The sequence below is a fragment of the Lissotriton vulgaris genome, chromosome 10, assembly GCF_964263255.1.
Source record: "Lissotriton vulgaris chromosome 10, aLisVul1.2, whole genome shotgun sequence".
In the NCBI taxonomy this organism is placed as follows: Eukaryota; Metazoa; Chordata; class Amphibia; order Caudata; family Salamandridae; genus Lissotriton; species Lissotriton vulgaris.
Window position 1 is genome coordinate 167,022,162 of NC_141698.1, and position 26,198 is coordinate 167,048,359.

The 26,198-nt window shown below is 40.9% G+C and overlaps 1 protein-coding gene across 1 annotated transcript in view; it reads right to left on the reverse strand.

Moving 5' to 3' along the window:
- The window catches only part of LOC147684908 (uromodulin-like), a 294,138-nt gene that overhangs the window by 85,318 nt on the left and 182,622 nt on the right, over positions 1–26,198 (reverse strand). Inside the window, exons 9-10 of the mRNA XM_086939736.1 lie at positions 17,076–17,183; positions 8,576–8,784 (exon numbers count right to left, since the gene is read on the reverse strand). Of these exons, the coding sequence (XP_086795862.1) occupies positions 8,576–8,784; positions 17,076–17,183 (317 nt within the window). The remainder of the gene's footprint in view (positions 1–8,575; positions 8,785–17,075; positions 17,184–26,198) is intronic.

Genomic DNA, 26,198 nt, shown 5'->3' on the forward strand with positions numbered 1-26,198 from the left:
GGTGTAAAAAGGGGCATCGCCTCTGAACACCTGTCTGCAACGCAATTCCCTGGCGCATACTGGAGATACCTGTTGGGCTATTTATCCCTCAGGGACCCTCTGAATTGGAAGAGAATTAATTCCCAGACTTAAAACGTGCCATGGGGCGTGTTTGCACAGTGGTGAAGAAAGGGGGCGTGGCCTGAGGTAACATGTCTCCAAAAACACCCTGTGGCGCATTTTAAGTTAGAGAATTAATTTCTCCTAAATCCTGTAGGTCCCTGGGGGCCAACTAGCCCACCAGGTACCTCCAGTATGCACCAGGGGGCTGCGTTGCAGAGAGGTGTTCAGAGGCCACACCCCTTTTTACAAAACTCAGCAACACAGCTCTGTGGCGCTTACTGGAGGTACCTGGTGGGCTAACTCCCAACAGGCTGAGGTTAGGTCGGATTTCATTCAGAATGCTGGTGGTGCACATAAAGCACTACAGTTAGCGCTTACAAAATGCACCACCGACTTGTCCCTTCATAGAAAGAAACAGGCACTCTGGGATAGAAGAATATCACCACAGTTTATTCCGTCACCCTTTGCAGGAATGACTTTGTATTTCGAAGCTAGACACTGAGGCAATGGCCGTGTGGTGGGGATGGAAATCTACATGCATTTTTGAGCAATTAAAAAGCTCCAGAATTGAAAAATAATATCAATATGCTGCCTTATTGATAGGACAAAAGAAAGGGGAGTTTGTTTGAAGCCAGTAAATACCAAACTGTGATTATCGTCAGGACGATGAAGAAAGGCAAAACAGAACGATTTGTTATGAATGATTTTGGTTGGGGAAATGAGGGCACTGAGAAGATTTGACTCTTTAATTATTTCACATCAAAGGCTGCATTAATGGTTTATATTATTTATTTATGTTTATTTATAAAGTTTTATATAGTGCGAACATGATCCGGAGGGATATCAGAGCCCTTTACAGTTGTGGGGAAAGGAAGGTAACAGTTGCAGTACATGTGTCAACTGGGAATACAGGACATATATCAAAATAGAAATCACAGGACAAGAACGGTTACATGTACATGGGATCAGCAGAGTAAAAAGGACATAACTGGTACATATCGAGATGGAATAGCAACCAGCACAATGGCTTAAAGGTGTAAGTCCAATGCATTAGAGCAGACCATCCAACAACTTATTAAGATAGGAACTTGTTCATAAGGAATCTTTTTACTTCCAATTTGAAGGCATCCTTGGAGGAAATTCGATGTTATTTCCGGTGAGAGGGAGTTCCAGATCTTGGGAGCTGAGCTGGAGAAGGCTCGGTGGCATGTTCTCATTTTGCAAAAGATCTGAGGTTTCAGGAGGAGAGAGTTAGCATTCCTAGAGGGTCTAGCCCCTCTGGATAGTTCCAGTTTTTGTGCTAGATAACTGGGGGTTTTGAAAGTGAGTGCTTTGTGAGACAGGCAAGCAATCTTTAGCTGTATTCTCTATTCATATGGCAGCCTATTTAAGGATTTTAAGACTGGCGAGATGTGCATATTTCTTTTGGTACCCGTGACCAGTCTGGTCGCCACATTCAATGAGTGGGGCCAAGGTATATTTGGGGAGACCACAGAGTGTAGCACTGCCATAATCAAGTCTTGACAAAACAAGCGCTTGGACCACTTGTTTGAAGTCAGCTTGTGCAAGGAAAGGTTTGAACTTCCTGAGTATCCTCAACAGCTGGTTCGCTCCCTTGCATACTTTGCTAATGTGAGTCTTCATGTTCAAGTGCTTGTCGAAAGTGATTCCGAGGGATTTAGCTGAGTGGATAATGAGGGGGGAGCAGTTGAAGGCAGTGAGGTGATTGAACCAGAGGTCTAGCCTTGGGCTGTGATTTGGAGGAGAGATGAGAAGGAATTCTGTTTTGGAGGTGTTGAGCAGGAGGTGGTTCACAGTTAACCAGTTTTGAATAGTCAGTAGTGTAGTATTGAATGAGTTGATGTTATCCAGGGAGGAGATTTTCAGATAGAGTTGGGTGTCATCCACATACATATGGAAGAGAATGTCCATGGAATTTAGTGCATGAGCCAGTGCTTCCAAGAACAAGTTGAAGAGTATGGGAGATAGGGCGGACCCTTGGGGGACATCCATGGACACTGGAGATGGCTGCGAGAGAGAGTGATTTGACGTTCACTCTTTGGGATCTGTGATGGAGGAAAAACGAGATCCATTGCAACACCGGACCAGACAGGCCCATCCTGTGCTCTAGGATGGATAGGAGGTTATCGTGATTAGCAGTGTCAAACGCAGAAGTAAGGTCAAGGAGGATAGGGAGGCACGATTCATTTTGATCAAGCATTTTTAAAATGTTCTCCATAACGTGAGTGAAAGCCGATTCAGTGTTATTTCCACTACGAAAGAGAGATTGATGTTGGTCTAGGAAATGGAAATTCTCAATGTGAGCACAGAGGTGCGACTGGATGCCTTTTTCTACGAGTTTGACAAGGGTGGCGATGTTAGAAATAGGGCGGAAGTTGTTGTGGTCAGTGCTGTCTGTAGTAGTTTTTTTAATATGGGTGTTACCTGAGCTGCTTTTAGGCACTCCAGGATCGTGCCTTGTGACAGAGACGCTTTGACAATTGTTGTTCAGATGGGAGAGACGACATCCTTTATTTCTGTGAAGATGGAAAGTGGCAACAGGTCGCTGAAATGATTAGAAGGGTTGATACTCTGAAGAACCTTTTCTATTTCTCTTTCACTGAAGGGGTTAAAGGTGTCCCAGGAGGCATTGTTCTTGATGCCCAGGCAGAACGGTTTGATTGTGTCCATTAGGGCCGGGCGGGGAGTAGACCCATTGAATAGCAGTAGGGCCAGCTTGGTATCCAGGTCAATATTAGTAAGTCATGATTTCTCAGTAAAGATCATCACATGAGGGGGGCGGATTTCCGAATCAGGGTGGTTTGGTACTTCCACTGATTGTTGTTTAACCAGATCAAAAAGTTTCTTGAGGCGGTTTGTGGCTTGATTAATTTGGGATCTGTAATAGTCCGCCTTAGCTCTCTTGATTTGCTTGTTATAGGAGCCCCTAACCGATCTAAGGATTTTTAGCTGGTCTGTGGGGGGTTTGGATCGCCAGGATCGTTCGATAGCCCTAAGGTTGCTAATATTAGATGTTGTGTTCTCTTTTCATGTTAAAAGTGACTTTTATTTAAACTGTTGCCGCAACAACAGACTATAATGAATGATATCTTTCCTTGGGGTTACATTTTACCAGAAAACGCAATATGATTATTTACATTATATGATTACAGGGCATATTAACCAAAAACAAGGGAAATTTTGAGCACTCAAATATTGGCAGAAGTGGTTACATTAGAAGACCATAAAGAACTGCTTTATCACTATGCATATACGGTAGTGACTAATTGAGCTGACATCAAATGAAGAGAGTTCATGATAGTTATTTTTAAGTTTTATATGTACTTGGGTTTTAATAATTGTTGTTATGGAGTTGCATGCAGTGAGAAAACAACAGAAAGGGGAGAGAGAGAAGACTGTTGATTTGTTCTCCCTGGTCAAGTATATTTAAACAAAAGGAATTCATTACTGGGTCAGCATGGTCCCTACAGTGGTGGGGAGCACAAGGTGTTTCTTAAAATACCCCTCACACACCAACCCAACAGGCCCCTTGGTGTCATGCTTCATCATAGGGGTCTTCGCACCCTTCTACCGATGCGGCGTGCTACGACCTACGTCTGCATGGGAGTACTTTTTATCAAACTATGTGTGGTGTGAGTAAGGGTGTGTGCGAAATTCAAGGTGAGTGGTGAGGTTTGTAGTGATAGGTTAAAAAATGCCTGGCTTGTGAGTATAACCAAAAAAATATTTAATGATTCTCCAAGCTGGCACTATTAAAAGGGGTGTGTTGGTGAGGTTACTATGTATTACAATGTACACCACCTCTTGTGTGCGTCGACATGTTTCGGAGTTGTAACCCCTTCTTCAGGACGGGGTGCACAAATCCCCACCTTACTCACGTTTTTTGAAAAGAACATCTGTACAGTTGACGAGGTAGATGCTTTTTTGGATGTTACTCAAAATGTATAGAAATAGATTACCGACCAATGTTCATATAAAATAATAATAAGAGACATCACCACTGAGACATCCACTGGCCTAGGCCATGGGAGTAATAGTTGGGTTTTCCGGGGAGGGACTTGAGTGTAAGGGGAGGGGAGGGAGAGGGGTAAGGGAGAAAATAAAAAAAAATATTCCTCATGAGCTGTCTTGCTGTGCTTTAACCAGAAGGAGAAACTGGGCAGTACATGATAAGCATGATGAGCAGGGTTAAGAATAAGGAGCTAAGGTTCCTTACATGGAATGTTAACGGGCTCCGGGTTAAATCAAGGAGATTACTTATTTTGAAATATTTAGAAGATTCACCAGCGCAGGTTATTATTTTGCAAGAAACACATTTAACACAAAAGGAAAGTAAAGAGATATTTAGTACTCAAAAGTGGATTGCAAATGCTATTTTTTCATCCCAAGATTTGGTTACAAAGTGAGTGGCTATTTTGATTAGAAGAGGATCTGACATAGTAGTTGAAAATAGTTTAGTAGACAGTAGAGGAAGATGGGTGATTTGTAAGTTACGATTGTCGGGTGAAGTGCTGGTAGTTGTCGGTTATTACGGTCCGAATGTAGATGATCCTACAATTTTAGAAAAAATTGAATTGGAGTTACTGGAATTTTCAGGTAAAATCTTCATGGCAGGAGATTTCAATACAGTATTAGACGGCAAGCTGGATAGAACTGGCAATCTTAGGGCAATAATGAATAGTAAAATGACTGCTAAAGTAAAGTCAGTGATGGTGCAGCTAGGACTTTGTGATATTTGGAGACTTAAAGCAGCACAGCAGCTAGGATTTACTTTCTATAATAAAAAGTACAAACATAACTCACGGATAGATTTTTTTCTGATAGACACTAGGTTGAAAGAGCGAGTTATACGTGTAGATCACATAGGGGCACATCTATCAGATCCTTCTGCTGTGAGTTTAAACTTAAGTTTGGAAGTAGAAGAGATGAGCTCTGTTTGGAGACTAGACCGTACAATTTTAGCTGATGTAGAAGTTCTAGAAACTCTTAAAAAGGAGATACAAGTTTTTCTAGACGTAAATGTGGGCTCAGCTAAGGAAGATATAGTATGGGAAACGTGCAAAGCATTCATGAGAGGTAGAATGGGAGCTCAAGGTGCAAAGAAACGAAGACTGTATTACAGTCAAGTTTCAAATCTAGAAAAAGAGATTTGAGAGTGTGAAATCAATCGAATCCCCCAGGGTGCTACTACTTCAGATGGCCCATGGGAGAAAAAACTTTTAGATTTAAAGGTTCAACTCACTGCAACACTTACACAAAGAGTCAAAGAGAGATGGGAAGCTAGTCAGTTGGCACACTTTTCATATGGAGAGGGATGTGGCAAGTTACTAGCGTGGAAAGCCAAGAAAGATGTCACACGGAATCAAATTAAGGAGATTAAGAAACCGGGCACAGGTCAAATTATAACAGAAAATAAACAGATTGTAGAAGCATTTCAGGAATATTTTGCGAATGTTTATACAGAGGACCTTTGTCCAGATAAGGATGAGATTGAGACCTGGTTACCTCTAATAAAACCATTGGCAGCTGAGGATATGCTCGAGTTAAATAAGGAAATCACCCAAGAAGAGCTGATGAAAGTGATTAAGGAAAGTAAAAGAGGGAAAGCCCCTGGGCCAGACGGTCTACCCGCAGAAGTATACAAAGCCCTAGGAAACACGATGGTCCCCACTTTGTGTCATCTGTATAATAAATTTTTTAGACGGGAAGTGACAATTCCAAGCTCATGGAATGAGGCAAATATTGTCCTAATACTTAAACCAGGGAAATCTCCCAAAAATATGGATGCGTACAGGCCGATCTCACTTTTAAATTGTGATTATAAATTCTTCTCTAAAATTCTGGCTGACAGGCTCGGTAAAATCATCCATAAATTGATACATGAAGATCAAAGAGGTTTTATTAAGATGAGGTATTTAAAAGAACTTACCTACTCTTTGATAGGTATGATAGATTTAGCCTCTAAGTATGAATATCCCTTGGCAGTGATAGCATTAGACGCTGCCAAGGCCTTTGACCGAGTTAATTTTGTATATTTAAAAACTCTCCTGCACTATCTCAACCTAGGAGATAAATTTACGCAATCCATTTTTTCTTTGTATTGTGCACCGACATCGCGAGTACTTGTAAACGGAACTCTTACACTTCCTATTAGAGTAATGCGGGGCACCCGACAAGGATGTCCCTTATCACCTTTGCTCTTTAAGATATATATATAGAGCCTCTTGCATGTAAAATTAGAGCCTCAGAAGAGATACCCCCCTTTGTTGTGATGGACTGGTCAAAGAAACTTGGCTTATATGTGGATGATATTATTGTTTATTCTACTAATTTAGTTGGGTCTTTGGAAAATTTAGTAAAGACAACAAAAGACTTTGGTAAGATTTCTGGATATCAGTTAAATCAAGATAAAACTGAGATAATGACTTGGAATCTTAATACGAGAGGGGTAAAAACTACAACAGAAATGAGATACCTTGGAGTTAGGATTACTCAGAAGATTGAGGATTTGGCTAAAAATAATTTTGATAGAGTGAAAAAAGAGGTTAGTGACACGCTAAAAGGCTGGATGAATATACCTCTGTCAATATATGGAAGATCTAACCTTGTAAAGATGGTGATTGTACCAAAAATTACTTTTTTGTTTGAGACTATTCCGTTGGGTTTTAAAAAGGAATGGCTGGCGAAACTACAAAGCATGATAATATCATTTATTTGGGCGTCAAAGGCCTCTCGAATTTCATGGAAGAAAATAAGGAGGAGTGTAAATAAAGGAGGGTTGGCGGCCCCAGATATACAAATATATGCATGGGCTTTTTGTTTAAAAAACTGCAGGATGTTGTTGGGTACCCTTTTTAGTTCTCAGATCGGCGGACTTTTTGGGATAATGCTGAAGAGATCAGGATATCATGAGTTTGGTTTTTTATATAAGTTTGCAGACCCTAAATTTTTTTAAAAGGTGAAACTCAAGACTCTGAGGGACTTGGCCGAGATATGGTATAAAATCAGGAAAATATCTAAGATCCCTTATCTTAGCTATATGGCTCCAATATGGGAATCTCCGGGAGCTCCTTACTGGACAAGAGATGCGCTAGCTCTAAACTTGATAAAGGAGCCTGCCTTGCAAAGGTGGAAAGATTTGTTTCAAGACGGCAATTTAATTTCTTGGAGTTGTTGTCAGCAAAAGTGGGGCCCAGTTTTTTCAAAATACAAATACTTACAGATTCAAAGCTGGGCAAATCATTTAGAATTGGAGATCGGAATGGAAAATGATTTTGAGTTAAAGTTGGAGACAAGGGCTTTCAAGAAGGAAGTAGCGTTCTGGTATTGGCGAATACTAGAAATGGAGGATGGATCATTTGACCTACCAGAGACCCTGTGGAAGGATAGCTTGCCAAGGATCGCGACAGAAGACCAATGGCAAGTAACTATGTGCATGCTATACAGAATTGTTAAACCTGCAAACCTAAGGCGAAATCTTTTATTTACCATTCACAGGGCATACTGGTCTCCGTATAGACTCTCTAAATTTAAGGATGGAGGGATTGTCGGATGTCCAAAATGTAAAGCTCCAAATGTTGATGACTTACACATGTTTGTATCTTGTCCAAATATCAAGCAATTCTGGATTGACGTGAGTAATTCTCTTTCCAAATCCTTGAACCAATCCATTGAGGTAAGCCCTGAATTAATTATTACTGGGAGATATGATTTACAAAACAGATTTTTGAGTAACAATGTTAGACTTATTTTTTATGCTATGTTGTTAGCACGTCGAGAGATATGTAAATTATGGGTCTCACCACTTAGTCCTATCTTACTGGACTGGATCTTAGCCATGAGGTACATGGCTAAGCTGGATATGTTAGACCGCTCTAAAAGAAATAGAGGTTTTTGGATACCCTTCCTGTTAAATTTTGGTTAAGTTATATTTATGTTAAAGTCCGATGATTAAGCCCGTGCCTGTCTCGCTGGTATATGGACTATCCTAGGACGATGAATAGAGATGGTGGAGGACACACATGCTGGGTCAGGTGGTCAAGAAGGATAGTTTAGAGGAAGGCCAGACCCAAAAATATGTGTTGTCTACGCCCCATTACTCTAATCCAGCCTAAGAGACAATAACAGCCCAGTGGTGGATTAGAACGAAGTTATGGGCGGCAAGACGGCAAATGAGGATTAAAAAAAAAGCAAAAAAAAATAAAAAATTCAGGTTCAATGCTTCATAAATCAGTTGTGTAACCCCCCACCCTTCCATTACACTTCTGGTGGGCTCTATTTTGTGGTAACACAGCGGCACTCAAAAAGTGCAGTGTTGCCGCACAATTTATCAATCTCATTCAGCCAGTACCTCTTGTTATCACTCAATTCATGATTACAAGCTACCAGCAACGCACATTTGGCAGATTTGCCACAAGAAATCACAACAGTCAAACATTCGGGTTGCACTCACAGAAAAATATGTTCCACAGCTCCCACTCTGAACTCCAGTCACTAAAGACATTAAACCAGTGCCATTGCGGTCCTCAAAGGCTACGCAGTTGCCATCCCTTAGGTGGATGTTTTTGGTGTCAAGCCCCAAATATTTTAGCTGGCAAGTGCTGAATGAGATTTTCATGTAAGTTGATTCACACTCGAGTTGAGGCTGTAAACTGCTCACATCTGAAAACATGGAAAAATGTATGTATGAGTAATATGTTTTATAACCTCTCACAGTAGATGCACATAGACTTCTCTGGAAATTTTGTGAATGCTAAAGTCAGCAAATTTACATATAAATATGCACCAAGGACACTGGCATGTCTATCACCTTCATCAGATACCTCTTCAATGAAATAACTTAGTTTTACTGTTCATGCGACTCACTCTGCCCTCACAGAAGCAGACGAGCTCAGTCTGGCAGCTTTACCTTGTTTTCACAAACGTCTCAAGTGTCTGCTTTCACCAGTCTAAGCGAGAACAGCAGCCAAAGCAATGGAGAAATGGGGCAAATCACCCCTGCATGCATTATAAAGATATTGCAAGTCACAAAGGAGCTCCATGACCACAGAGAGCAACAAGGTTGAAGGCTAAGGGCCCAATTCACAGAACTAGCTTAAGACTAAATTCTAAACTTACTACTTTTGGTATTCACAGAATACATTTACTACTTTTGGTATTCACAGAATGGATTTACGACTACTAACTTTACGTCCGCACTCGGGCCGTAAATTCCGGCCCGGGGGCAGAGCTGCCGGCTTAGAGGCGGAGCTTGCGGCCCGGAGGTGGAGCTACCAGCCCAAAGGCAGAGCTTCCGGCCCAGAGGTGGAGATTTCAGCCATGGCTAAATCCCCACCTCCGAGCCATAAGATCCGCCTCCAAGCTGGAAGCTCCGCCTCTGGGCCAGAAGCTTCGCCTCCGGGCCAGAAGCTCCGCCTCCGGGATGGAAGCTCCACACCCGGGCCGGAATTTACAGCCCGAGTGCGGACGTAAAGTTAGTAGTCGTAAATCCATTCTGTGAATACCAAAAGTAGTAAATTCATTCTGTGAATACTAAAAGCAGTACGTTTAGGATTTTGTCTTAAGTTAATTCTGTGAATCGGGCCCTCTATTCTTTTATAGGGTTATGGAACTCCGAGGTGACTTGCAATATTTTTATGTACTACAGGGGCTACTATATTCCTTATAATAAATGGTCACACCATCACCTTTTTGCGCAAACTACTTAAATCCTTGGTGCATAGCGTTTTCAAATTGAAGAGAAAGCATGTTTCCAGACATGAAGAATAAAAATGTATCTCTACTGCAAAATAAAACGCATTAAAAAGCTGTTGGGTATTTGTTGCTAAAAGATATGAGAATCAGTTTAACGCAGGTCAGGGTTTTTTTAAGCAAAGTAGCTGGGAATGTGTAGAAACATGCAGGAAAATTCTAACTTTTCTAAAATTATTTAAGGAATGCAAAAATAAACATTTGGTCATAAATATCTCTTTTCTACTTATCATTGTACGCTAGAACAAACAGAGCAGAAGAAAGAAAAGTCACATTTTGTTTTCGTTCTTTAAACGGCTGCTTTAATTGTGCTCTGTGACCTGACCTGCCTGAAGTCAGAACTCAACTGTAACAAGTTATTACAGTTGTGCGGCAACATCATTTCTTTATATTCTACAGCTATATGTGTTACAATTCACCGATTATAAAGCATTAGAGGCAGGTTTTTATCCAGGGTTTGCACAATCCCATGTATTAGAGATATATCTCTCCTTCCTCCATTCCTTGACCAGACTCATCTCTATGTGAACATTTTTTGTAAAACCTTCCCAATCCTGGGAGTTTTACACCAGCTAGCTTTCCAAGTGAGGATCACATTTTAAATCTGCCACATCACTTATAATGCCATCCTCCTAAAAATGAACCTTTTTGACCAGAACACTCATCATCTGCAGTGGACAGTGAGTTTTCAGATGTAACGACTCGTTCTAAGTGGGATTAAGGGAATTTAGGGCCATATGCATGAAGGCAATTTTGCGTTTGCAAATGCCGAAATTCGCAGAATTTCGGCGTTTGCTATCCCAAAACAGCAGTTATAGGTATGACACAAAAGGACCCCTTTGCAAAATAAGGAAACACAAATTGCGATTCCTAGAATGCAATGTAAGAACCACAGAAAAAATGCAATTTGGACTTAAGGAATCGCAAATTACCACCAACTTCAAGTTGGTGGTAATTTGGGATTTCTTTGAAAAATGCACTTTTATGCATTTTTCAAAGTGCCATGTGACTCACACACATGCCCTTTGGGCATTTTGTGCGCCACATCTGGTCCCATGCTTATTTCAGGGGTGTAACAGGGTGCCTTTTTGACACCCTGGCACCCTTGACGTTGTATTCACAATTTGCGATTCTCTAATTAGGAATCGCAAATTGAGAATGTGTTTCCATTCACTCCTATGGGCCTCTAGGCCCATAGGAATGAATGGGGAGGTATTCCTTAATTGCGATTCGCAATTTGCGATTTGTAATTAAGGAATATGTAGGATTCACAAAATGATTTGCAAATCCTACATACATAGGGTTTTGCGATTCTCAAATAGCGATTCGCAAAAAATCGCTATTTAAGAATCACAAATGGTACTTTTCATACGTATGGCCCTTAGACCCTCCACCTTGGGGTGCCCAGGAGTAGATGCCGCACAGGGAAAGCCAGGATGGGTTCCACAGCGGTATTCATACAAGCGCCTTGAGACCCTTGCGGGTGAGTAGTGCCCTATACAAAGTGCTAAATCAGTTCTTCACAACTGTTGTAAAGATCTTGATCTATCCACCTACGAATCACCCCACTCTTCTCTCTCTCAGCCAGCAACCATGTTGTGCCTTTTCATCCCTGTTTGGGTTAGTATGGACTTTCTGATTATTTTTAACCATATCTTTATGGCTGCCTATGCTCCTTATGTGAATCGCTGTTGTATTTTGCTTCCATATTTTACGTAAAAATCAGTAATACCGATTTGGTGAAGCTATGAAATAAATACATTGTACCTTGTGTATCATTAATAACTTTGATTTGGATACAACCAAACCTCACAGCCTATCCAGTTTGGTGTGGAGGACGGTTTCGTGCCTTCCTCTCCAGCAGTCCTCGTGTGCTGACGACTGCTCCAGGCACCAAGGCAGGAAATACCTCTGGTGCGAGCACCAGAGGGATTTCCTTTCAGTGATTTCAGCCTCTGGTGCTGGAGAAGAGCTTTCCCAGCACCCAAGGCTGTTTTTAGGTCTCGCCTACGCAGGGCGCATGCGCTACATAGGAAAGAGACCTGTAGCCATTGATTGCCTTTTTCAGGCTAAAACGTGCACCCATTCCATTGCCTTCAATTGCAACGCGTGCACGTTTGGTGATTCCCTTGCGGGAGCAAGGAGCTGGCGCCATATGTTTGTAATTAACTTACAAACACATGGTGCCCCTGGCCAGGGGAGCAGTGTCTCTCCTTGGAGGCTGTGCGTAGCACACCGAGGCTCATTGCAGAGTTTGAGGCACTGTATGGGTTGTGATGAACTCTAAGCGCCTTTGTCCTTAATGAGAATCCTTCACCGAGAGCTGTGAAAAGTCGCTGCAGCACCTGAGAAAGGTGTGTATCCAGGGTGGTGCAGAGGAGGTGGGTGCTTTTCTTTTCAGGTGAAGTCGGGGGGGGATTTGGGGGGCATTCCAAGAGGGTGCAGAGGAGATGAGAGGTGTAGGGTGACCATTCATCTGTAAATTTCAGGACTGGCGGTTATTTGGGCCTTCCATCCGTTGTTAGCGATGATCCCGTTTACAGACATCTTTTGTGTGTAATTTTGGGGGCTGCAGAAGCTGCGCCACCCCCTCTCTGGGAAAAGCCTCAGGGGTCTGCAAAGCTCCCTGTTAGGGGCAGCGCACTCCTCTCCACAGCACAAGAAGCAGCCCCTCCAGCTGTTTGCCGCATACAGAATGACAATGGGCTCTTCTCAGCATGTGGGGGCCCTCCGCCCGCCACAGCCTATGGCGGGGCAGTCTGCTTTCATCCAGGGGCTCGAGCCACAATCACCGGGGGCCAAAGTGGGCACTGGAGGGGGGGGAGGGGGTGAGTGTGGGTGTGGAGTTATCCTATTTAAATAGCTTGTGTTGACTGCATTGATGTATCCTGAGTTTAGCCTAGTTCTGACTGTGCACGTCACTACACGCGTGTTGCCTTGCTTGAGGTGCTATGCTGGTGTGACATTCACCTGTTTTGTTTGACATTATGCTGAATTGTGCATGTAGTTAGTTCTTTACATTGTTCTCTCTGTGTATGAATATGGCCCATGGCCCGATGCTACTGAAACCATTGACAATGAAAAATATATTTGCCAGCTAACTCTTTAACACAACATATTTTGTTTAGTGTTGTGAAATCAGCAACAGAGCTTTGTACACTTTGAAATGTTGGTGTGGTTAACGGTCGAGGTATATATAACTCGGTCGATATATAAAATGACTCTAGAAATCAAAAGTTTAATTAGTATAAATTCAGGTAAAATTTTGTGAATGTTCCTAAATGCCCTTAGTTTACATTTGTTCCTTGTTCAATTTCTTTTCCTTCCTGTTCACAGCATATCGATTTAAAAATGTACTGATAATATATGACCGGGAACTTTGTAAAGACATTGAGATTTTTGGACCCTAATTTGTTGTTGATAGTTTGCTACCCCAAGTGTTTGTGAATAGGTATTTTCATTTTTTTCTTCCTTTATTCGATGGTGAAGGCACTATTATTCCCTTTACTATCAAGGAATGTGTTGTAATCCATTTTGGATGATGGATTGTTTTTAATGTATGACTCTGTTGCCTCACTGTTTCTGAGCACGAGGAACATTGGAGTTGTACTGGGGTCAAATATTGTTTTAATTGCATGACACAGATGAGGTATCTGTTCGGAGCATATAGAAACTTTTTAGGTGCACTAGGTATAAGAACATAGACTTGATGTTGGTCTTTTACTTTGCACTTCACTAAATCTGCTTACATTTTTAACAACTAGTGGATGAATTAGGACATGTCTAATGTGTCTTATTTCATCTTAGCATGGAACACATTTCCCAAACTTTGGTGCGACGTGACAATTCTTCAAATGCACTACTGTAGCCAGTAGAATCACATTGGTAAGACATTTCTAGTGAATTTTCAGACCTTTGCTGGCATGAGCCTTTTGAAGAATTCATTTCTTCCAATTGGTCTGTACACAAGAAGTTAGTCAAAATGAGGGAATCTCATGTGTGCAAAATATATATTTGTTTATTTTTTTTAAGATGTTGGTTTTTAAATGTTGTTTTTATACATGTTGATAGTCTTGTCATGTGGTGATGTTAATATTATAGCCTGTTTTTTGCCTCCATTATCTTCTCATTTTGTGTCTGATACTGTACTTAATTTGAGCCGGTGCTTAATTTGAGCCGGTGCTTTCCAGTGCTCAGCACCGGCACTTACTTGTCAACACTGGTACTTATGACAGTCTGCACCATGGTGGCACTGACTGACTGATTCAGAGATGAGCATAACAACAGATGATTAATAATTCAAGATACATTAAAAATGACTATTACCAGCTCTCAAGCTATACTTATGGCATTGAGGGCCTAGAATCGTCTGAATATTCACACTTTTAGCAGTGTGATGATTCATAGTTGTTTTGGTCCTGTCATGGGCAGCGCTGGCTGGAGCAATGTGTGACGTAAGCTGCAATGCCCTGTTTGTCTGGGCCCCTGCACTTTTTTTTTTTTTTACAAATTAAGCACTGGTCTGATATATATTTTTTTCTACATGGTGATTGTATTTACAATCACTAGGCCAATTTCTTTTCGCTGTCCCATTGATAAGTACGGTTTTTGTGGTTTTTGTTTTAAAGATGTTATGTGCTCCTTATGGTCCAAATGCATTGTCTTAATGTTTCCTCATGTATGTTATAGTTAACCAATGTATGCATTGTTTTATTGACATGTTTGCAGCCCTTAAGAAGTCAATGTCTCGGGCGAAACGCATTGGCTGCGTGTGTTTGTCTATTGTTGAGAAGAAAGAAAAAGAAAGAAAATAAATTGCAAGAATGAATCGACTTATTGCATATTTCAGCCCAAAAAAGTGTTGTTGATATGACTCTCTAGTTTACAATTGCTTCTCATCTTTTGTGTCTTAAAATATCTAGGATATGACCATCTGGTAGCTGGTCACTTGGGGTGAGTAATTTTCATCCAATTCTATATGGGTGATTGAGTTCCCTAGCTGCCAATACTTTTTCAGGTTACTGAAATCTGATAGAGCTCTGTTACTTTTTCATCTGTTTCTTTTTCAGTCAACAAGTGTAGGTTGTCCCTTATTAAAAGCTGTACATAAAGTAGGATGAACTTGGACCTCACTGACCACTGCAAGATAACTATGATCTAGTGGATTGCTAAAGGCAACCTGGTGGGTGGATTCTCCTTTATTTTCTCAACAGGTCTTGGTGGGCTATCGTCATTTCTGTTAAACAGTTGATCCTTTGCTAGGCACATCAGCCTGTCCTAGCAAAGACATGAGAACTGGCAGTATATATTTGATACCTAGCGTCATCCAGAGAGGAGGGTCTGAACAAGCATTAATGTTGCTATGTACCTACAACTGTACTGTTGCTTCTTTATTTAATAATCTTGTTTCTTTATGGAAACCATTAATGGGATTTACAAATTATAGGGACCCATCCTATGACAACAGATGGATTAGTGTTCCCTCCCAATTGAAGGTCCTAGCGTCCTATCTTGTGCATGGGATTTGTAAATCAATGCCTGTAGGAAATTGGAGTATTGGCGGAGGGGGTGAAACCATACTCAAGCAGAAACTGCAATTCTGGTCAGGGTGAAACAGAAGCAAATCCCAAATTAACCTGTGCTTAACCCTCTGGTTGCGTGGTGCACAAGCAACCAGGCTTAACTTAGAGGAAAGCAATAAAGTGAAACCACAACACAAAAAAATCCCACACCAATTTAGTAAAATGTTTATTATTAAACACCAAAACAACAAAAATCCAATCATTAGAAGCAGAGATATGCAATATTAAAGACTTGAATACAAATAGTGAATAAAAGCAGAAATTGCCAACTGTGGTTATTTGGTTCCCCAGACCAGGACAAAGTCACATGTTCAGGCCACCCACAATGGAGCGCTGGTCGGCTACAGGGACCCAGTTGAGTCCCTTGGACAGTACCTTATGCCTATGGTGTGCGGTTTGTGCAGCATTGAATTGCGAGGCTTTGCGTTATCTGGCTTCAACTCTGAGGGGCAGTGAGGCCTGCAAATGTGAGGTCCTGCATTGGGTTGCCTTGCATTGCATTGGTACAGATGAATCTGTGCGGCAAGACTTTGTGTTGAGTCGCATCGGTTCCGATGAAGCTGACCGCTGAGTGGTAAGGCTTATCAAGACTTCACTTCGCTCTGTGTCGATTCCATTGAGGCTGCAGGTGTGTGGTGAGGTTCTGCACGGCTATGCGTTGCTTGGTGTGGGTTTCAATGAAGCTTGTAGCTGTGGGGCCAAACTTTGTGGGGTTCTCCTCACTTCAGGCCGGATTTGGCGAGAACCACAGATGGGCTGGCAAGGCACCTCTATCCCCACTTTCAAGGGTCCAGGGCTGCAGAGGCACCACTTGAGGGGTCATATTCACAACAGGCTAAGTCCATGAGCAGAGTTCAAGAGAAGTGGAGCTTTTCCGCCCCTGTGCTCTAATCAGGAGGCCTGTAAACTAGACATTGGAGTCACTACGGTGTTCCTTGGTTCAAGGTGCAGGTCCGGGCCTTTTCACTCAGACAGCAGGGCAGCAGAGTAACAGTCCTTCTTGCAGAATAGCAGTCCTTCTAAGTCTTCCGACAGTCCAGAGATGCACTTTAGAGTTGAGTCTGAGGGTCCACTTTTTATTCCTGCGTTCCTACTTTGAAGTAGGGTAGCTTCTAGAGTCCTCTTGCTACAGACGTTTCTGGAATTTCCTGGCCCTGCCCTGGCCCCAGCTTATCTGTGCGCAGAAAAGATTGCTGAGACTTACAACTAAATGAAATATGTCAATTGGGTGTAAGTCAATGCTACCATGTTTTAGGGAGAAAGCACAAGCACTTTAGCACTGGTTACCAGTGTTAACTCCTAAGATTCCTCAGCGCAGCAAAAACAAAGTGAGCTAAAACAGGAGGACTGAAGACAAAAATGTTGTTGGGGAAAACCATGCCAACGATGTCAGGTCCAACAATGCCCAAAGGGGACACTTGAGGGAACAACAAATAAGGCCACCCTAAACATCTTGAAATACCATTCAATACCCTCCCTTGAACTATTTGGTTAAAAGAGATGAACAATAAGTATTACAGAAAATAGCCTGTCTATGAAAATAAAACCATACAGCAAAAAAATGTAATTGTGATGGCTTTCGTGTTACCATCTTTATGCAATAATTCCTAGGATACGTACCACTACTAGGAAATTCATTCCTGCAATGACATTCTTCAACACCTTTGACGGTCCTGCATTCTTCTTCTTCAGTACAGTCAAAGCATCCAGGTGAAGTATAATTCGGATCTGCAGTAGAAGAAATATAATTTCTTCAAATGTCTATGGTAACTGTTTCCTACAATCTGTATAGATCATACATTCATTGGTCAAAAATATTGTATAATTTCTAACCACCATTTTTCTGACTTCTGCAGACCTTGTTTAAAAAGTGATTTATTACCCTCCTCCCCCCCCACCCCAAAGATCCCTCACCGGCCTTTCAAAACCACCATGATTTGATCTTGTTATGCAAAAACGCCTGATAAAAACAGTACCCCGCTTTGTATGAAATGGCAAACCTAACATGTAAGCACAGCAAGCTGACATAACCATAGGGGCTTGCACTGCACCTTCTGGAATACAAAAAAGTAGAGTTGTGCTTAATGTACTGTCTCTAAAGGCAATTCAACTTTTGTATGGAGGCAATCTCAAGGTAATTAAGCAAATGCTTCAGTTGTCATTACAATTCTGTTGCAAAGACTTAATTTACACCTGCGTGTATTCTTCAACCAAGGCATCCTGCTGTAGGTAAGAGAGTGTCATTGACCAATCTGCTATTACTTTACAGACTTCTGCTTTCTGCGCCAATCAGTAAATGCAGCAATCACTAGGTGTCAAACAGAGAACATCTAAAGAAGTAGGCAGGGCTGCACCTCAAAGATTGTGAGACAACGCCCACGGACCCAGCCTTGGTAGTGAACTAATAGGATGGCGGCCTTCTTGCAAAGGTTAAGGAAAATCCATGGGACATTCTTTAAACTTGAACTTCCACAGGGCTCTGAACAGCAAATGCATGTAAAATGGTATGCAGAATATTTTTGTACAGGGCATATCATATAGAACTTTCATGTATGTTCTAGATTTCGCATATAACAACCTCATGAATCTTGGAGTCCAGGAGTTTCCCTGGTGCCTCATTTGTCGATTTATAGTCTCATGTCAGTCAGTATTTTTTCACTGTGACCCTATGGTATAGTCCATCACAATTAAAGTCAAGAGGAGTTGGTCAGCAGTTATTTATTACAATCACAGAAGGCCTTTAGTTTGAGGCGTTGAGGCACATTACACTGCTAAATGTTTAATGACAACAGTGTATTCCTGAGTCCTCCGACCATCTGACCTTTACTCGAAAGGAAAAAATATTGAAAGGCCTGTGTGTACATTACAGCAGATCTTTGTGAAATATCAATACACAAGACTTTGTCAAGAAACTGGCATCTGCTTTAGGAAACGTATGAGATTGTTTCAGAAGATTTGTTTATGCCTTTCTTCAAATCAATCAATTGCCCACTTGCGCTTGGACATGAATAAAAGTCACACTGACGGTTAAAATAAACACATCATGTCCCGCTCATAACCTTACATATTACTTCACTTATGACGTTGCATTCTTTTTTCAAAAAGGAACAAGAATGTGGTTTGGGAGTTTGTGGAGTGATGAGTGCAGTACCTCTAGGTGACCCAACATGTTAAATGAGGATATCTCACATGACATCGCTATTCACATCTATGCTTTTACTATTCTCATTACTCCATAAACCCTTAAATTGTTTCACAAAACACAAGGTTTGCAATAAAAGGGGGGGGGGAGAGAGAGAGTATGTGTGTGTGTATATATATATATATATATATATATATATATATATATATATATATATATATATATATATATATATAGCTCAATTGTAAATACCCGAAACTCCCAGCTTTCCATTTACTCCCAAAACTACACAAGAATGAGACTAATCCGCCTGGAAGGCAATCATATCCTCAAGTGGTAGTTGTTTAGAAAACACGTCACGTTATGCGGATTTCTATTTGCAACCGCTTGTTCAAAAACTCCCATCCTTTATCAAAGATTCAAGTGACTTTTTAGGACTTATCAGTAAGATCAAATGGGAAGATAGTTATCTATTAATGACTTTCGATGGGAAGAGTCTGTACACTTGTATCCCTCATGAGGCAGGGATCAAAGCTTGCCGCCTTTTTCTTGGGAATAGATCAATCTCATATTTATTCCACACGGAGATGATCGTCGACATGATGTATAGGTGTCTCACACAAAACTATTTCATTTTTGATAAGGTTATATACCGCCAGATACTTGGAACTGCAATGGGAACCTGCTTTGCTCCCAGCTTCGTGGGATTATATCTCAGTTGGTGGGAGGAGCAGGTCACCATCACACTTCCTCTTTATAAAGAGTGTGTGGTCACATGGTCAAGATATATAGACAATATCGTTGTTGTCTGGAATGGCAGTATTGAGCAAGCTAATCAGTTTGTAGAATTTTGCTTTTGCATTCTGTATTTTGGTATGAATGAAGGGTCTATTCACGTTGATATTCACTGCCACTTATTATTTCTCTCACTTCTTCATTTTTCTTTTTCTGGGTTTGATGATTTATTCTTTAATCATTCAACCTAAGATATATTTCTCACATACTGTGACATAATCTCAAAGTATTTTTTGATGCCCATGTACATATTTTTCTTGTTTATAGATGTTTTAATGAATTAACTTGGATGCTCCTATAATTGTGGTTCTGTCCTGATGATGACCATTTAATCAAACTATGGTTGAAACGCCGTTGATGCATACATGTGGCCCAAATTGAAGAGGACGCATTTCTTGCTTTGTGTTGTTTTTTTCTTGTTCTGAACTTCCCATCGTGTATAACTATTTCCTCAGCCACTTTGTGATTAAACTTTGTATTTTTCATTTTTTGTTTGTGTACCGTGTTGAGCGCCAATGTTCTTGTATGTCTTAAAAATCTAATTATTGACCTATTAATACATTTTCATGAATTGAATTTATACATGGGCTTTTTGCGATTTGCTTTTTGCAATGTACATATGAATATTCTTTTTTCTTTCTTTGATATAAGTATTTTCCTTTGATGTATATTTACTTAGATTTGAACCTTTGTTAGGATTCTACCTTCCGCCTGCCTGGCAAGGTCCACTTGTTGCCTCTGTACCCTCCCCCATGAGAGGGTTTGTTCCGATAGAAATTATGGTTAGTGCTCTAAACATCTTAAATGAGGACATATTTTCTGAGTTCTAAAAAACGACAAAGCACTTTTAAATAATTTGCTATCTTTATGGTTTTTTTATGCAGTTGATCACTTGCTTATATGGTACACTCAAAGAAAAGGATGTCGTGTTACAGCCAGAGCTGCAGACTTTGCAGCTGGGACGCCATGTTCAAGTTTCAACATCAGCTCAAGATCCTGTGATTCTAGGCAAATCACTTAACATCCCCATGCCTAAAATCAAACAAATGTGTCATTGTGTAATGTAACTGATGCTCATGTAAAGCACTTCAATACCTAAGGGTGAAGTCTGCACTATATGAAACTACAAAAAAATTAAGAGCCTAATCATGACTTTTGGCGTAGCCATGGCATGGCGATGCCAACTGCTGCGCCACCACTCCACCGAAGGTTGCTGCCATCCACCGGCCAGATTATGACCAATTTTATAGTCTGGCGGTGTGACGGTCTCACTGCAGTGTATCTTTCAAAGGCGGCAGTGCCTTTGCAAGAGGCACCACAATGGGACCGCCACATGGCGTGCCTGTATGGCATGGACTCGACAGTCCATGCCGTGCAGGAATCTGGGTGGTGCACACAGGGGCGTGTGTTGTGCCCCCCTGCATGCAGCCCAAGGCTGAGGTTGTACAGAGAGCCCTGTAGGGCCTCTTTTGTTTCAGCACCACCTGTCTTTTCATGGAGGAAAGACCTCCATGAAACCACTGGCTGAGATGAAACTTGCAATATTCATGGAGGTACCGCAGCAGCACCACCTGCATATTACATAGCCCCTGACCGCTTCGCCACCACTAGGAAATAGCAGTTCCCGGACAAAGCCGGCGGTCCAATTACAGTCCGACTGCCCAAGTTGTAATAGGATGGTCAGACTAACGGTGTGGCGGTGTCAGGACCGCTAGAATCATAATTTGGCCCTAAGTGTTTTGCACATTTCTATCATTGGGCTATACTTCAGCTACATTTTGGGTATTATTTGTGCTATATTTGGGCTCCTTTGTCTCGGATGGCCATTTTTTTAAAATATATTTTTTATAGACATCATGAGAAATGATACAATTTAGTGTTACATACAGGTAATCAGAGATCGCAAAAAAAAAAGAAAAAAAAATATATAAGTACATTTTAGCAAGGTTAAACATAATGGGTACAGATAAGAAAAAGAATGTTGAGGATGAAAAAAAGAAAGAAGAAAAACTACATTATTGATCCCCAGATTTTTTTTATTTTCCGCATTGATTGAATTCCCCTTGTTTGTGCCAGGGCGTATTCCATATCATATGTATCCTTAACCAGCCTCCACCATTCCAAAACTATTGGTGGATTTTGCTGTATCCAGACCCTGCTATTGTTAGTCTGGCACATGTAATTAAAATATTCATTAAGTCGAACTGGCACCCAGTCCCGCTAGACCCGCCCAACAACACGTCTAGAGCTGTCAGTATGATAGGGCGTGCAAGTTTCCGAGAGAGAACTTTAGTAACTCCCTCTCAAAATGTTGTTAGCTCTGGGCATGTATAAAACATATGGTTCAGGTGAGCTGCCCTTTGGTCGCATTTTGCGCACTTAGTGCAGTCGTTGACACTATTGTTAGATGCCCACTTCGAAATTCTTTCTGGGGTATAATATAGCTGACAGATAATTTTATGTTGTTGAAGCCGAAGACTGGAGGAGTGCACAGAGCGGCTTATACTATTAAAAGCTGTAGATATTATACTGGGCGGCACATCAATATCCAATTTCCTACTCCACTTATCTGCTAGCTTCAAACAATCGGCATTCCTAAAACCGTTAAGAATTTTGTACCCTATACTAATCAATGACTTATCTTTTTCCGCATATATACAGTTCCATATATCAGAATCAGAGATAGTCGTAAGACCCAGTTTACGTACAAAGTAATCCCGAATCTGATAATATTTGAACCGAGCCCCTTCAGTGAGGTTATGGCAATCCTTCAGCTTTTAAAATGTTATAAAGCCATTATGATCGTACAAAATCCCCTAGTATTTTTATGCAAACTAGAGACATTTTTGCCAGTTTGATCGTGAAAGATTTCAGGAAAGTGGGGGTTACCTCACAAGGGAGCTCTGCAGTTATACAGAGAAGTGTTACCTTTGATAAGAAGAGCATGCCAAATGCTTATAGTGTCCCGCGCCGTCTTGAATTTTACCCACTTAAAATAGTTTGGATCATTAAGTCTATAAAAAAACATATTAGAATCCTCCCAAGCATACATTTGTGAAAAAAAAAGCCTATTAGCGGGATTCACCAAGCTACGGAAGCGGCTCAAAAAAGTTGACCAGAAGTAAAGCTTAACATCTGGGAAATCAAGACCACCCTGATTAAATGGAAGTTTTAATAGATCAATAGAATGGCGAGCTTTTTTATACCCCCAAATAAAACTGCTGAGGATCCCGTCTAAACGTTTAAAATAAGAATTATCCACCCGTAAAGGAATGGAACGAAACAAATAAAGATATTTAGGCAGGATCTTCATTTTGACCAGGTTTATTCGACCAATAATGCTTAAAGGCAGTTTATGCCATTTTTTGAGTGAAATTGCAGTTTCTTTTAGTAGTGTATCATAATTTAAAATAGCTATTTCATTTATTTTGGCAGAAATGTTAACCCCTAGATAGGTGGCAGCCTCACAAACACCCTGTATAGGAATCAAGATTTATAGTTCATGATGATTTGAGTTTTGTTGGTGTTGAGCCTGTATCCAGAGACTGCTCCGAATCTTTTTGCTTCCAATATAATACCTTTCATGGCTTTGGAGACATCTGGAGAATATATTGCGATTTCATCCGCGTATGCGGTTATTTTAAGTGAGTTTGGACCAAATACAAAAGGGGCGATCTGAGATTGGTTCTGCAAGGCTGATATAAATGGTTCCATATTTAAAGCAAACAACAAGGGTGAAAGAGGGCACCCTTGTCTCGTACCTCGTTGTATTGAAAAAATAGAGGAACATTTCCCTAAGTAGTTAATTTTGGCGGTTGGGTTGTCATACAGGGCCGCAATCCAGTTCAGAAATTGGCCTTTGATACCAAATGCCGACAGTGTATCCCAGAGAAAATCCCACCCCACTCGGTCAAATGCCTACTCTGCATCTAATAATACCATATCGAGCGGGGCTGATTCCACCTGAGCCACATCAAACGCCGTCACGGTCATGTTGATGTGAGCAGTAGTGTCGCTCTTTGAGATAAACCCATGTTGCTGGGATGATACCAATCCCGGCATTAATGGTGCCAGCCGTGTTGCCAAAATCTTGGCAAATATTTTAGCATCATTATTTATAAGTGAGATGGGTCTATAAGACCCACACTCGTCGGCTGGTTTATTTTTTTTCACAAAAAAGATAATTTGTGTGAGATTCCAAGATTAGGGGGCTTTTTTCCCTACCCCTATGAGGTGAATAACCTGAGAAACTAATAAAACTATTTCCTCCACACATGTTTTATATAGTTCCATGGGTATTGCGTCTTCCCCCGACGCTTTACCGGATGGTAAGGAATTAATAGCTAATCTGATTTCTGCATCTGTAATATCCTCCATTAATAGATCAGAGTATTCATCCCCCATGTATTTAATTTTACTTGTAGAAATATATCTTTGTATTTCTTCTTTAAATATCTGATTTTCAGGATTGTAGAGTTCTTGATAATACTTGGCAAATTGTTGCAGAATCGATTTAGGGTGATTATATATTTGGTTTTTAGCCCCTTTAATTTCTTTAATAGTTGTTATGGCTCTATCCTCGGCGACCTTATCTGCCAATATTTTGTCTATCTTTTCTCCACCTTCATACTGTGACAATTTGTATTTTTTAAATTTAGCGATACTTTTTTCCCTAAGAGTGTTTTTAAGAGTAGATTTTAATTCTATTAGATTATGACCCAGTTCTTCTACTTTTGCTGATCCCGAGAGTAGTGCATCAGCTAATTGCTTCTCAATTGATGTTATATCGGCAATAATTTTCTCATCTTGGCATTTACGCTCCTTATTCTGTCTCCATTTAAATTGTTGTGCAAACCCCCGTTTGCTAGCTTTGCAAGCATCCCAGACTATCAATGGTGAGGTCGAGTCAATATTTATACTGATAAATTCTTTCAGATGGTCTTTTAATTGACTTAAAAATTCTGTGTTTAGAAATAGATATCTGGGGAACGAAAAGGACCTAGGACCTTGCCTTTCTGCTGCTACATTAAAAGACAAAAGGATAGGATTATGATCCGAGGTGACTCTCGGGCAGATTACCATGGAGCTAGATTCAAGAATCCTGTCCGATACCCAGGCCATATCTATGCGCGAGCATAATTTGTGTGAGGCAGAATAATAAGTATAGCCAGCTATGTTTGGGTATAAGTACCGCCACGCATCTTTTATGGCATGGATACGGGCAAGATCCATAATAGCAGCACGTGTTTTCTGCATTCTCTGAAATGATCCCCGTCTGGTAGTATCAATGTTGTAATTCATAATGCAATTAAAATCCCCCATTGCTATGTAATCCCCCTCCCATCCTAACAGCTCCATGTTAACCTGATTGACAATTTTTGACATAAATGCCACAAAATGTATATTTACAGCCTTCAATTGTCAGCTGGACCAAAGTCCATCTACCCACTTTGTCTGCAGCAGTTTTTCCAATTTCTTCTCTAAATTGTTTTTGTTTTAAAATGTCTACTCCCCGAATTGAAGTATTTAAATCAGTGCACACAAGAACATCATACCCCAATTGTTTAAGTAAATTTTGATCTTTGTATGCGATATGAGTGTCAGAGATTACGGCTATATGTGGGTTATACATTTTAACTCTTCGAAAACTAATCTTCTTTTGTTCCTGCTATTCAATCCCGCCACATTCCATGCCAAGCATCTCAGTTGATACATCTTATATGAATTAGATTCCCATCTTTAGAAAATTCAAACAAACAAACCTTGCTAAACATTATCTCTAAACTAATTATCCTCATGATGCAATTTTTATCCCAGTAGTTACCCCGCTCCCTAAAGCCCACCCCCTAACCTCCCACAAATCATCCCTCAAAAAACCCCTCTTAACCCTAAGAGGAGACCTCCTCATATGACCTAGCCGCCGCTGAATGAGCAGCTATGCAGAGTCAGAGCTAGGGGGATCCAGCCAGTTTTAGTGCTACACCACAGTTGTCAATGGAAGATTGAAAGAAAAACTGGAAGAGAATAAACAAGTGCAAAAAAAAGCCCCCATTCATTTCTAGATTTAAATCATCTTCAGAAACCCAAACATATAACAAATGATTCATAAGAGTTAATTATTCAGACAGATTTCTGACCAGCTCTACGAAATATAAGTGTTATTGTTGTGGTGTCACCCTCTTGTCCGCTGCTTCCATTTGCCATTTAGCAATGGCTTGTTCTGCTTCCTTCTCATCCGAGAAGAAATAAGTGTGTCCACTCTTAAATTTTTTTAGCCGTGCTGGTTCCTGTAAAAAGGCTTTTTCGCCGAGATTTTTTATCAGATCGATAAATTGACGCAGCTTCCAACGCCTCTCCATTGTAACTTTACTTAGATCCGATCTTACAAAAAGTGTAAAGGAACCTTTTGAGACTGGAGTATTTGGTCTTGCTTTTAGTGAGATGGGTTGTCGCAGTAGAAAGTTTCCTATGTTGATCAAAAATGGACAGGGGAATTGACCCCCCTTATTTCTTTGTATCAATGGTAACCTATGAGCACGTTGTATCTGAGAGTCCCATTCCCAATCGGAGAGGTCAGGAAATGCCTTCTGAAGCAGTTGTACAATATATGCCCATGGATTGGCCCCTTCAGCCCCTTCCGCAATCCCAAACAATCTGAGATTCTGACGGCGTTGCCGATTTTCCATAACCTCAAGTTTGGCCTTCATAATCCCAATCTGAGCCTCATGTCTATTTACGGTAGTTTCTGTATGGATTGATTTTTCTTCGGTATCTACGACTATTTGCTGTAACTGTTCAATCTCATG